Here is a 13,161-nt window from a genome sequence, read left to right as displayed (position 1 = left end):
ACTCGGATTCAAGTCACCTCCAGCCATGAAAATTCAATGAGTCAGACAGATTCTTTCAGTCAAAATAAACAGATATGTGAGTAGGAAGGTAGGTAAGTAGATACAGAGAAACAGGCAAACAGACATGGTGTTTTCCCCTTTACCAAGGAATTCATTCAGAAAGTCAGCTATTACTGAGTCTTGAGGTAAAATCTAGGATTATGCTATGTACATTTATGGCAAGCAAGATCACTTGTTCATGTAGTAATAAAATGGAAGGATGAAATGGCACATTCTCTCATTTTAAAACTTGGTTATTCTAAAATGCTAATAATAAAATAAAGGTAACTTGAATCAATTCTCTGAAATTTGAGTCAAGGAAAATAACAATGATCATTAGTGGAGGAAAATCAACAACTTGGGTTACACAGAGTACTGCATATTTGCAAGGTTACCTGGACAACTAAGAATGTAGCATTGTTCTATTCCGTGGCACATGAATGAATTCCCAAGTGACTTAACTCTTTTATTAAGCTGAGGAGCATTTTAGCTTAGAATATTTATTACATTTTAGAATATTATATGTGTATGTGTTTGTGTGGGGTTTTTTAGCTGTAGTTGTTCTGTTCTCTAATGTCTGTTTTTAGTGATTCTGCTTCTTGGCTACACAACTTTCTTATTTTTATCTCCATTCAGATCCACACTAATCATAATAGAGAGATGTTTGATCATATTCTCCTGATTTATGGTTTTATATTACTCCAGCTTCAAATGCATGCACAGAACCTGGCAAGAGAGAAATGGGCTTTAGCCAGCTTGAAATGGGCATCAGCAGGCTTAGAATTGAATTGTTTTATTGATGGTCCATAATAAAGCTTCATTTGAAGATATAATTTTGACTGCAAAGGCCCATCTGATTTCACAAGTGCATGTTTATCCTAGCCATTTTTATCCTCTGCACATAGAAGCATTGTAGCCGATATTCATATTTTCAGTGAGAGAGGAGCCCATTTTTAAAATTTCAGCATGATTTTTAAAGAGAAAAAAAAAATCTTTTTAGTGGAACTAATTTTCTCTAGAGAAACGCTTCTAAAAACTTAACTCATAGAAAGATGGCAAAGTAAGGTATCATCAAAACATTCTTCAGCCAAATGAATATCTGCAAATACTTGTCAAAGAAACATATTTGTGCTGATACCACATCCCTAAGTGACTTGAAAAATCCTCTTGATATGTGTAATTGTGAACATGTGAGATTAAATGTATACAATCTTGGCAAATTTAAGACCTGTAGACTTCAACTTCCAGAATTCTGAGCATTGAAGTCTATAACTCTTAAAGGTTGGACACACTCCTGATGTATACGGAAAAATTCACCACAGATTAATACAAATATCTGTAGGCATGTGTGCAAATACCTGCACAAAGTGAAACAACCTTAACTGCTTTATAAATCAATATTTTTAGCCCAGCAGAGATGGTGACAACGACCAAATCAAATTCTGGTGTTCCCTATATAACTCCTATAAACAAGTTTCTTGAGTGTCAATGCTCCCTATCCTTCTATCTCCACCCACTGCTTTTCTTTTCAAATGGTTATTTTTTTATTGAAAGTTTTTACAATTTTACAGTAAAATCCCTCTCCCACTACCTCCCTACCCTCCCAAAAAACCCTCCTCCCCTCTTCCCAGAGCTGAATACAGGGTTAACTAAAACTAAGAATACAAAACATTTAAACTTAAGAAAACCTCAAACAAAAATTACATTAAAAAAAAGAAAAAAAATCCAAAAAATATATATAATAAAAAATAATCTTAAACTTTAAACTTTAAACATAAATTATTCAAAAACTAAATAATATCTTTTAATATCATACTTATACTGTATAAAGTTTATCCATCTTTTCCACACCAAGAGATATTTCTCTTGTGATTGATCTTTCAAGTAAGCCAAAATTTTTGCCATTTCAGATAAATAAGAGACTTTAAAAAACCATTCCTCCAAAGTAGGCAAAAATTCCTTCTTCCAATATTGTCCTATCAACAACCTTGCCGCTGTAATTAAATTTAACATTAAAATAATTTCTTTATCATCACAATCAACAATAATACCTAACAAAAAAAATTGTGGGGTGAATTTTATCCTTCTCTTAAAAATTTTTTAAATATTCCACCATATCTTTATCCAAAAAGCTTTTATACTTTTACATGACCACCAAATATGATAATACATTGCATCCAAACAACCACATCTCCAACATTTAGGTTGCAAATTTGAATACATACGAGACATCTTTTGTGGATCAAGGTGCCATCTATAAAACATTTTATAAAAATTTTCCCGTAAATTTTGAGCTTGCGTGAATTTAACATTCCTCACCCAAATTATCTCCCATGTTTCTAATAAAACCGGCTCATCAAAATTTTGAGCCCATTTGACCATGCAATCTTTAACTAATTCTGTTTCTGAATCCAATTTGATTAATACATCATAAATTCTTTTTATATGAGATCGGCTTTGATCTTTAATTTGTTTCAACAAATTTTCATCCTCTCTAATCAAACCCGCTTTATAATCTATCTTCCACCTTTCCAATAATTGTCTATACTGAAACCACGAATAAATAATATTTTCTTGTGTTAATTCATCTATATGTTTTAATTGCCAATTCTTCCCATCCCAATTAAGTAATTGTTTATAAGAAATACTATCCATCTTCACTCCTTTCCTTATTCCTTCTATTGCATGCCCCGGGATAGCCCATAATGGAATTCTTGAGTCTATTCTATAATATTTCTTCCAAACTCGAAGTAAAGAAATTCTTAAAATATGAGACTTAAAAGCCCTATCCACCTTCTTATTATAAATTAAATAGACATGCCATCCATATAATAAATCCCACCCCTCCAAAAGGAGTATATCTACATTTGTTAAATTAATCCAATTACTAATCAGTGTTAAAACCACGGCATCATAATTTTCAAGTGATTATTGATGTGGCACTGTGGCAGCCATTTCATGAATGGACAGTCCTGATTCTCTCAAGGTAGCCCTAATAACCCATGAGATGCTTATAAAATTCCAAATATAACCATTTATCAAAAACAAACAAACACAAAAACTGGGGAATCACTAGATTAGTGAATCCAGTCAATTAAAGAGTAATTTCCATTCCTTCCATAATTATCTCTCCTGATACTACATAATTAACATTATTAAATCCACAGGAGTTTTTAAAAAGGTTCTATTTGAACATAAAATTAATAAAACATATGGATGTGAGCAACAGGATTGGTCTGGATGCCTGTCAATCAATGGTAGTTTCTTGATTTGTTAAGTATTAGGTATTTACCATTCAACAGACTATTTTTACAGTATTAACCACAATTTAATTAAAATTAAAGACATTGCTAGTAGCTCTTTTTTTCTATTACTGAAAGTAAACAGCGTTTCATTTACATTGAAATTCAGAAATGAAAATTAATGCTCTGTTCCCTAGTGTATTCTCAATCAGCATTGGCTCCTCCACCTGTTTTCATACCTGGTTCTATCATGCATGTACAAATCTTGTAAATATTTTGCCAAGTTATCTGAACAGATCTTGTATTGAAGAACCCAATTCAGAATATTGATTTTTTGGACCCAAACAAGTAATGCCCGTTTACTGAAAGATACTGGTTTCCTCAGTGTTTGCTCAGGGGAGGAGAAAGAGAAAGAGAGGACAGTCAAACTACAATGTAGCTAGTTTGACCTATGTTTTACTATATACTATGTTTATGTAAATATTCTCCTACATCTTCACATGTCAGGATAGCAATAAGAGACCAATTAATAAAAAAATGTGATAAGTGATTTAGGTGTGTGTTGGCAGTGTAAAAAAGAAATGAGAGAGACCTTGAACATTCCCAGTTCCTTAAACAAGTTTCCAATCCAGTCAACCTAGTGAATTATAACCATATATTATCTGATGGATTTTTTTTATTAACTTCTGGGTTGGTTCATTCTGAACTCAAAGTTACAAAAATTTCAACCAAACTACAGATGAACTGTATGTATTCAGAATGAATCAGCCCAGAAATAGACCTTGATAAAAATACCTAATGCTAAATATTTCTTAACAGGTATGGATACTATCAGTACATATCTATTCTAATTATCACTCTGTATGGTGGTTGTTTGGGCTTCAGAAGAAAAATAAGGAAGATATAGAAGCAAAAGAGAAAACAAGTGGCTTTGTGATTAATATTTATTAAGCTGCAAAAATGCATGTAGATAGATCAAGAAATAGATTAGATAGATGATGATCGAAAGCTATAGAAAGATAGATAGCAAGCATTATCTTTAAAAAGGCATCTTCATTTCTTTTAAAATAATTGCCATCTATCATTTAAAAAGAAAAGTATTCTCTTTTGGGATGAATTATCACTTTTAGTTACAACAGACAAAATCAGATAATTGACTAAAATTATATCATAGCTTTGATTTACAGAAGGGATACATACTGAATATTCATTACTCCATTTGCTCATTTGTTCATATCTGAACTTTTTCCCACTAAAGTCATTGTGAAAATCAAATCAACAATATAAAACATGGTGGAAATAACAGTGCTTAAGAATATGCATCAGCAAATAGTGGAAGCAATAAAAAATGGATAAACAAAGCAGAAATGAATACATGATTTTTTAAAAAAAGATATTGAAGGACTCTTTTCATGTGTGTTTCAAAATCTTGCAATTAATCAAGTTGACTGCTGCTATAATTCATACCAGATCCTGAAGCAGGCTCACTGAGGTGGATAAGATTTTATCTTTTGGAATGCTCCATCATATAACATATCACAGTTTCTTGTACTTTGTTGCTCTGGAGCAACCGAAAAGGAATACATTGTACAAATCGTGCCTTTATCAAAAGAAAGAAAAGGAGAAAGGGGGAAAAAATTAAGATTCCAAATATGATCTTACACTTTTATGTATTAGAACAACACAACATTTGGTGCACCATAACAAGATTAAGCTAAAGGCATTTTGGGGCCAGATATAGGGCTTCAAATCTCCCATCACAGGCATTGTCATGCATGGCACCCAAACACAACCAAATTACTTTCCTTGGCAGTGAAAATATCTTTTAACAATACATTGGAATTGTTGTATTATATTCTTGCTGCACATTCATGATTCAGCTCAACTCTCAGCAAGCTTCTAACTGTTGTCTAACTGTTGTCCCACATTGCTTATTCTAAGTTACTTGAATAGACATTCAAGTGACATTGGGCCATTCAGATGTTTTGGATTCCCATTGCCATAATATCCAGGCAGCATAGACAACAATTATGCTGGTGGGAGTTTATGGGCATTAAAGTTAATAATGCATGGAAGGTATCAAGAAACAGTTTTTCTTATCACTGATATCCAAGATGTTTCTTTAACAAAACATGCCAGGAATTGTCTGGTTACAAAACCGGGGGATTTTCTACATGCAAAATATGTGATGTAAGCTAGAGATTCTTCACCATTATAGTGTTATAAACATTCAGATGAAAATCCATAGTCAATATGGATTCAGCGGAGCACCAAAAAGATCTAAAGTTTTCTTCAGTATGTCATAATACAAAATGTATTATCTAAAGTAAGAATGTGCAATCACTAGTCTCTGTATCATTCATGGTTCTCAGCTTTTTTTTTTTACAGGCAACTTAATTTTCAGATTTTAAAAAAAACAGAAATAAGAAGCAAGAGTTGATTTTAATTCTGTGACAGGATTCTTCACAAATCTCAACAATTCAATGTAGTATTTGCATGGCCATATAAAATCATATAATATATGGGCATGCCAGTGGTCTTCTTCCTGAGAAGACTAGTTTTAGAGAGTGAGTTACTGAAGCTAAAACTGAGGGTAGGGCAGGGGTTCTCAACCTTGGCAACTTTACGACTTGTGGACTTCAACTCCCAGAATTCCTCAACCAGCAAAGCTGAAGTCCACAAGTCTTAAAGTTGCCAAGGTTGAGAACCCCTGGTAGAGCGTCAGTGTCTCATATACTGCTAGCTAAAACTCAGAAGAATCTTTTGCAGCTTTTCAGATTAACAATTTTTTTAATTAACAGGCATGAGTTATAACTTGCTTCAACAGATGTGATCATCATCATCATCACATTAGGCCTTTTAATAAAATGCATTAGTTGAAAAAAATGCTACCAGACTCCTAATTTTGAGCTATAATAGACTAACACAGTACAAAACTGCTGCCAGAATAATATTTCTCAACCTTATCAAGTGGAAAAGCTGTGGACTTCAACTCCAAGAATTCTCCAGCCAGTTTTGAAGTCTTCAAGTTGGCAAGGTTGAGAAACACTGCTAGAGGAAAGCACTATATTTTTTGCAATCTAATTCAAATTCATAACTGGATTACCAAGATTTCATGGGCTAAACATCCAAATGTTTCATCACCAAGTGTAACATATCTCAGTGACTCTTGTGCAAACTCTTCTGCTGCTTTGGTGATCAAATTAGGCTGTTTATGCATGATCATCGGAGTAGAAACAGCAAAGGGAGTCACTGCCTAAAATAAGGAGAAAAAAACAGTCACAGTTTCACAGTTTCACATTCCACAAGCCCCAATCTATTCAGTTGATTTAATTCAATGCTTATTGCAAAAAGAAAAAAAAAAGAAATGTAATTACCTGTATCACAATTCCTTTTGACTTATATTCTGCTTGAAGTGCTTTGGAAAATGTGTGTACAAAAGCCTAGGTAGAATTACAGAGAAACAAAGGGACAGTTTTAAAGAATATTACATTGCTTGTACACATTTATGAAATTATTTTGTAGATCTGAAGCCTGATTTCATTCAAGGCCCTTTTTTAAAATCTTTCCATTTGTTCTTCCTATCACTATTTGGTGTCATTGCTGAATACTGAGAATATAGAAAGTTGCATCCAAATTTTGTTCAGTTAATTCAGATATAAAAGACCCCTTGCAACATATCCAGGAATCCCAATCAGAAGAAGGCTGCCTATATAAAAAATTGTCATTCTTTCCCTCTAGTGAACTGGAAATTATTTTTACAACTAACATGTTCAGGTATTCCAAATGAATATTTGAAAAAAGAATATTAATTTAATAACTGGAACAGGTAAACAGGATTGCTATCATAATGGGGAAGAAAGATAAAATGCTCAAAATAAAACTGACAGTTTACCCAATTCTCCCCCTCAGGTTTTGGACAAATCATATTTGTTTCCTGGTAACATTTTTAAGTAAATTGGGATTAAAATAAAAACACACTTTAGACATAGTTTCTGCCTTTTCTTAGGTCTTGCTTAATTTGTGCTAGCAGACTAGTAAATGTGTACATGGGCTGATGGGAAGTTGTCCTATGTTCCTGTTTCATCATTCATGGGAGAAAAAAACTTTCTGTTTGGTCTTCCAGTTTCTTTAACATCAGGGCTCTGAATAACCTTTGCAGAGTTCATCACAATGGAAGTATATGATGTCTGATTTCAACTTTTAGAAATGGCAAGTATTTTTTTAATATCATGAAACCAATAACCATAGATTAAAAACTGAAGTACAAAAAAAATTAAAGTCATACCTTAGATGCAGAATAGATTGCATATAAAGGACAAGGAAAGGTGCCAATGGCTGATGAAAGATTAAGAATTAGACCTTTTTTTCTGAAATGTAAATTGAAAATAACTTTTAGGTATCTTGCATGCACTAAACTAATACACTTACTCAGGTTTCATAGATGCCAGTACTTACCCAAGCTCAATTTTCTTAGGAGATTTATGGCATTTCATTGAGTTAATAAGTACTTACCCTTACATAAGACAAAGTCTGCAAGATCCCTGTCTTTCATTTGATGTCTGGAGAAATCCACCATAAAAAAAATCCTGCCAGGGGTTATATCAGGGGTTCCCAACCGGGGGTGCGAGACGATATTCCAGGGGGTGTGAAAACTTGGGTTCTCAAAATTATAGTGTATATGCATAATTCATTGCCGTTATTTTGAACTTTTGTAAGGGGTGCAAGAATATATCAGAAGCATTCCAGGGGCGCAGGATATAGAAAAGGTTGGGAGCTGCTGCTGTATATCCTTCAAGGCCAGCCTGCAAACTGCTAGAATAACATTAACTAATGGATTCAAAAGCTGGTGAATTTATAGATCATTAGTGTTGCGTCCTTGGCGGGAAAACAGACACGAGAAGCAGCTGGAGTTCTCAGTTTCTTTTATTCAGCGTTCAGCTTACAGGAAGATGGCTTCAGCTTCGCCCAAACGCCTCGCAGCCTCTTATATAGGCAACTCCCGGGTAAATGGGTTACTTTTCCAGCGCCAGCACCCGCGCATGCGCACGGCGCTGGCAACAGCCTGTCTGGTCCCGGGCAGCTTTGCACCTGCCCGGGACTGCCTGCAAACGCCTGAGCCGTTTGCAAGGCTCGGGACATAACACCCTTTCCCCCGGGCTAAAACTACTACCAACATACAACATTTATTTTATATGACATTTTGTCCAGTGCTCCCACTGTTTATGGCATTTGCCTTGCCAGCAATTGTTATGTAGTCCAGGTACTTAGAGATTCTTGTGCTCTTGTAGACTCCCTCTTAGTAGGGGAGATACTGGCATAAGTCCCCTGAATGGAGGGGGAGTGAAGCCCACTAGTTCTTTTATTCAGATGCCCTGGTGTTTCCAAGGACTGTGCCCCGATGCCTGGCCTGCTTGCTTGCCCACCGGGCTAGTCAGGCCAGGCTTCTGTTGCTTTGTGACATGGTTGACCTGCCATAGCTGTAGACACTCGGGCCCTTGAAGTGATAGCCGCTGCTGGGCGTCTCTGTAGAACCTCCTAGGTCAGTCCAAGACCTGTCAGGAGGCTGTCCATTCCCTGAACCCCATTCTGTGTTCGGGCTCGTGTGGGTTTCTGTACTTTCCCAAAACTCAGGGGTTCCCTGATTTGTGCTAGGGTTGTTGTAGTCGGGACTTGGTTCCTCGACTAGCTCTGTGTATGTTTGACCCCCTGTAGGATTTGGGGTAAGGTCAGGCCAACTTTGGGGATTGTGTGCCCGCTCTCTTGCGGGGAATGATTTGTTGGGATGCCCCCGGGTATCCTCCGTGACTGGAGTGCTGTGTGACGTGTGTGGAACGTGAGTATGCCCCCGGGGTGACTCCCGGGCTGGAGTAGGCGTGAGTGCCTGTTGTGTGGGTAAGCTCCATGACTTCCTTTTCGGAGCAATTGCGGAATCTGGGGACGGGCCGTTTGTGGCTCCCTCAGTGGAGATGGGCAGTAACTCTTGCCCTTCCCTTTGCTCCAAAGGGTCCCCTCCCCCCCTGGAAAAGACCCAGGAGTCTCAGCAGAAAAGTCTCGCCTAGAGCGAAGTTGGTCGATGTGCCGACGTAGGACACGACCGTTGTCCAGGGCAACCTCGTAGGAGAGAGGACCTGTGATACTGGACACAGAAGCGGGGACCCATGTATGACCAGGCCCGTAATTGCGAGCCCAAACCGGGGCACCCACAAGTAGTTGTCTAGTTGCCCTAGGATGTGAGGTAGATGAAGGCAGTCTGTCCGGATGCAACCGGTCAAGTCTCGTAGTAAGTTGGCGCCCCCAACGAAGTTCAGCTGGACTTCTCACTGTAGAAGTGGACGGTGTGGTGCGATAAGAAAGGAGAAAGTCAGCCAACCTGTGATGCCAGTCCCCGTAGGTGAGTCTCTTCAAGGCGTCTTTGCGATGCGCACCATGCGTTCAGCCATACCGTTGGTGGACGGGTGAAAAAGGCGCAGACGTGCATGACGAAGCAGGTTTGCCTGTAAGAGAAAGCTTGGAATTCGGGAGGAGGAGGTGAAATTGAGGGACCGTTGTCGGACACAATGGGAACTTTCTGGCAGGCCCGTGTGCAGCACAAAATCCCCCCTCAGTCACCTGAATAGTCTTTGCAGTGGTGGTGGATGAGGACAGTGCACAACCTCAAGCATTTTGAATGGGCTTGTCAACAAGGACCCAAGAAGAACTGGCCTGAAAAGGGCCCAGCGTAGTCAATGTGCACACGTAGACCATGGGACTGTGTTTCCTCCCATCTATGCACAGGAGCTTGGGGCATCTCTGGGCGAGATCGTTGGCACAGTGGCATGCGTGTACCCTTAGCCTCAATAGCTTTATCTAAAGCAGGCCACCACCAAGTGGCTGCTGTGCAAGAGCCGTCATACGAACAATGCCAGGATGACCCTCGTGGAGGGATTCTAAGACCCTAGTCCTCATTGAGGTGGGAATGACAACTCTGTTTCCCCAAAGCAAACAACCCTGAGAAAGGGACAATTCGTTCCTTTTGGACCAGAAACTCTGAAACTCAGGACTAGGGCAGTGCTAAGGCCACCCGGACAGGACCCAGGAGCGGACACGTGAAAGTGTGTGATCTGTACCTGTTTCAGCGGTAACATCCCTGGCACTAAGAGGAAGCTCGGGCAAGGCTTGGATTGATAGAATGGTGACAGCTGGCGCGGGGTCAGCTTCTACTACTGGCAGAGGCAACCTACTGAGGCCATCAGCATGGCCCATTTCTTTCCCAGGCTTGTGGAGTAATGAAAAATCATATGCAGACAAAAAAATAGACCACCTAAGCATTCTAGGAGAAATGATGTGGGGAGTCTGCTTACGTGTGGTAAACAGTCCCAGCAGAGGCTTATGGTCAGTGAAGACCGTGAAATGCCTGCCATATAGAAAATCGTGGATTTTTTTAATTCCAGCAACAACAGCCAGAGCCTCCCTGTCTATCTGAGCGTAGTTGCGCTCGGCAGAAGACAGTGTTCTGGAGTAGTATGCAATAAGAACCTGAGTTCCATCAGACCTGAGGTGACTTAGGACAGCTCCAACCCCGTAGGGGGACGCATCACAAGCGATGCACACAGGAAGGGACTCGTTGAAATGTGCAAGAACACTGTTAGAAATGAGCAAGGCCTTGACTTCTTTAAAGCAAGCCTCATGTGCTTGTGACCACAGCCACACAGCATGTTTGTCTAGTAGCCTGTGAAGAGGCTCAGCTACACTAGCTTTATGTGGAAGAAAAGAATTGTAGAAATTCAGGAGGCCTAAGAAGGCCTGAAGTTCGGCCTTGGACTTTGGCCTGGGTGCTTCTAAACTAGCAGTTAGTTTGGATTCAGCAGGATGAATCCCAGCAGCATCAATTTTGAATCCCAAAAATTCAGTAGAAGGCACCCCAATCTTGCATTTGTCTTTTCTGAGCTTGAGGCCTGATTCCCTGAATCTTAACAGGACAGCCCTAAGTCTTTCAGCTAGAATGTGTGTGGAGTCTCCTGCAATCAAGACATCGTCAGAAAGAGGTGGCGACCCTGGTATCCTTCGTAGTGTGTTTTCCTTACGCTTTGAGAAATCCAGGAGCGACATTTACTCCAAATTGTAACCTCTTTACCTTGAATGCTCCTCTATGGGTCACAATGGTCTGAGCTACAGCAGCATCATCATCAACAGGCAGCTGTTTATATGCCTGAGCTAGGTCAAGCTTTGCAAAACCACGCCCCCCCTTGAGGGAGGCCAGAATATGACTGACCACAGGAACAGGATAGGCATGTTGCTGCAATGCCTTATTCAGAGTGCATTTGTAGTCAGCACAAATGCGAATGTCCCCTTTTGCCTTTAGAGGCGTGACAATGGGGGTCTCCCAAGGACTGGAATCAACAGGTTCTAGGATTCCCTGTTGGATTAGTTTGTCTAATTCAGTATCAATCTTACTTTTTAAAGCAAAAGGGACCCTTCTTGCTTTAATCCTAATGGGAGTGACAGTGGGGTCTAGCTTTAAGGACACAGGTGGTCCTTTGAATGTGCCCAGCTGGGGGCTGAAAACATCTGCAAATTCTTTGCAGACTTCCTGTAGGTCGAGTGTTTGTAAGCTGTTGAGTCCTGTGACGTGTATCCCCAGGGCCTCAAACCAATCGAGTCCTATGAGACTTGTTCGTTCACCCCCTACTACTAATAAGTCTAGTGGACCTTCAAAACTCTTGTATTGCACGTTAAGGGTGGCCTCCCCCTTAACACACACTCTTGAGTTCTGAAAATCTGTTAATACAATATCAGAAGGCCTTAACTTGGCCTTAGTCCCACTACTGGAACAAATCTTCCTAAATGTATGCAATGAAATAATGGAAAGGGCAGACCCTGTGTCTAGTTCCATAGATAATGGAACCCCTTGTAGCTTCACGTTGAGTGACAGCTTTTTCTTCATGGGCTTGTGTGTGCCTGTTCTACAGATGCTTCTTCGCGAAGCGCAAAAACCTACCCTATTCTGGCTGGGGAATCTGGTACCCTTCAGGCGTTCTTCTTGGGGTTGTGCCTTTCGTCGGCCCAGACACACAGCTGCAATGTGCCCTTGTTTGCCGCATGCCCGCCCGCAGCAGGTAGCGGAGCGGAACTTGCAGTCGGTTCTCCTGTGGCGACCTCCACAGCCGATGCACTTGAGCGGAGCCGAAGAGCTTCCCTTCTGGTTTCTTCCTTCGCGGGGTGTAGACGGTCGACTTCTTCGTCCGGATCCTCCTCGGAGTTTCGTTGGACGTCTTCCTGGTGCACGGACGCACCCTCTGCACTGCTTCTGATCGGCCGCATGTTCTTGACGGCGCCGCCTGCTGCTTCTTCTGCGGTGACTTCCCTTAAGGCGTCTTGGAAGGATAATTCTTCCTTAGCGAAAAGTCTCTGTTGTAGCTCTCGATGCCTTAACCCGCACACGAATCGGTCCCTCAGTCGTTCCTCGAGGTCCTTGAACTCGCAGGGCTTGGCGGCCTTCCGTAACGCGGCGATGTATTCCTTGGCTGACTCACCGGAACCGTTGATCCCTCTGTTCGAAGGTGTGGCGCCATGAGATAACGGACACCTTGGGGTGGAAGTGCTCCTTCAGCAGCTTCTTCAGGTCTGCGTAGCTTACAGACTCTACTGGAACAGGTGCTGCAAGGTTTTCTGCGATTTCGAAGGCGTCTTGGCCGCAAACGCAAAGCAGGGTGGCAGCCTTCAAGCTCTCTTCCCTCACTTGGTTTGCCTTGAAGTAGTTCTCCATTCTGGCATACGTAGGACTCCCACCGCTCTGGATGTGAGACGTCGAATTCCGAAAGCCTTCCGATTTTCGCCATCTTCGGATCTTCAGGAGACGGGTCTATCAGCCAGCCTACCCCCGAATGCGCACCGGATT

At 40.3% G+C, this 13,161-nt stretch overlaps 1 protein-coding gene across 1 annotated transcript in view; it reads right to left on the bottom strand.

Annotated features, from left to right (window-relative positions):
* Nucleotides 1-3,855: 3,855 nt before the first annotated feature.
* LOC120300812 (testosterone 17-beta-dehydrogenase 3-like) overlaps nt 3,856-13,161 on the bottom strand; it is a 35,177-nt gene continuing 25,871 nt past the window's right edge. Inside the window, exons 3-6 of the mRNA XM_039327327.1 lie at nt 7,570-7,711; nt 6,659-6,724; nt 6,388-6,537; nt 3,856-4,881 (exon numbers count right to left, since the gene is read on the bottom strand). Of these exons, the coding sequence (XP_039183261.1) occupies nt 4,786-4,881; nt 6,388-6,537; nt 6,659-6,724; nt 7,570-7,711 (454 nt within the window). The 3' untranslated portion in view covers nt 3,856-4,785. The remainder of the gene's footprint in view (nt 4,882-6,387; nt 6,538-6,658; nt 6,725-7,569; nt 7,712-13,161) is intronic.

The sequence above is a fragment of the Crotalus tigris genome, unplaced genomic scaffold, assembly GCF_016545835.1.
Source record: "Crotalus tigris isolate CLP2741 ecotype Arizona unplaced genomic scaffold, ASM1654583v1 scf7180000017614.5298720, whole genome shotgun sequence".
Taxonomy (NCBI): domain Eukaryota; kingdom Metazoa; phylum Chordata; class Lepidosauria; order Squamata; family Viperidae; genus Crotalus; species Crotalus tigris.
The sequence above is the reverse complement of the archived record's forward strand: the minus strand, read 5'-3'. Positions and strand labels throughout refer to the sequence as shown.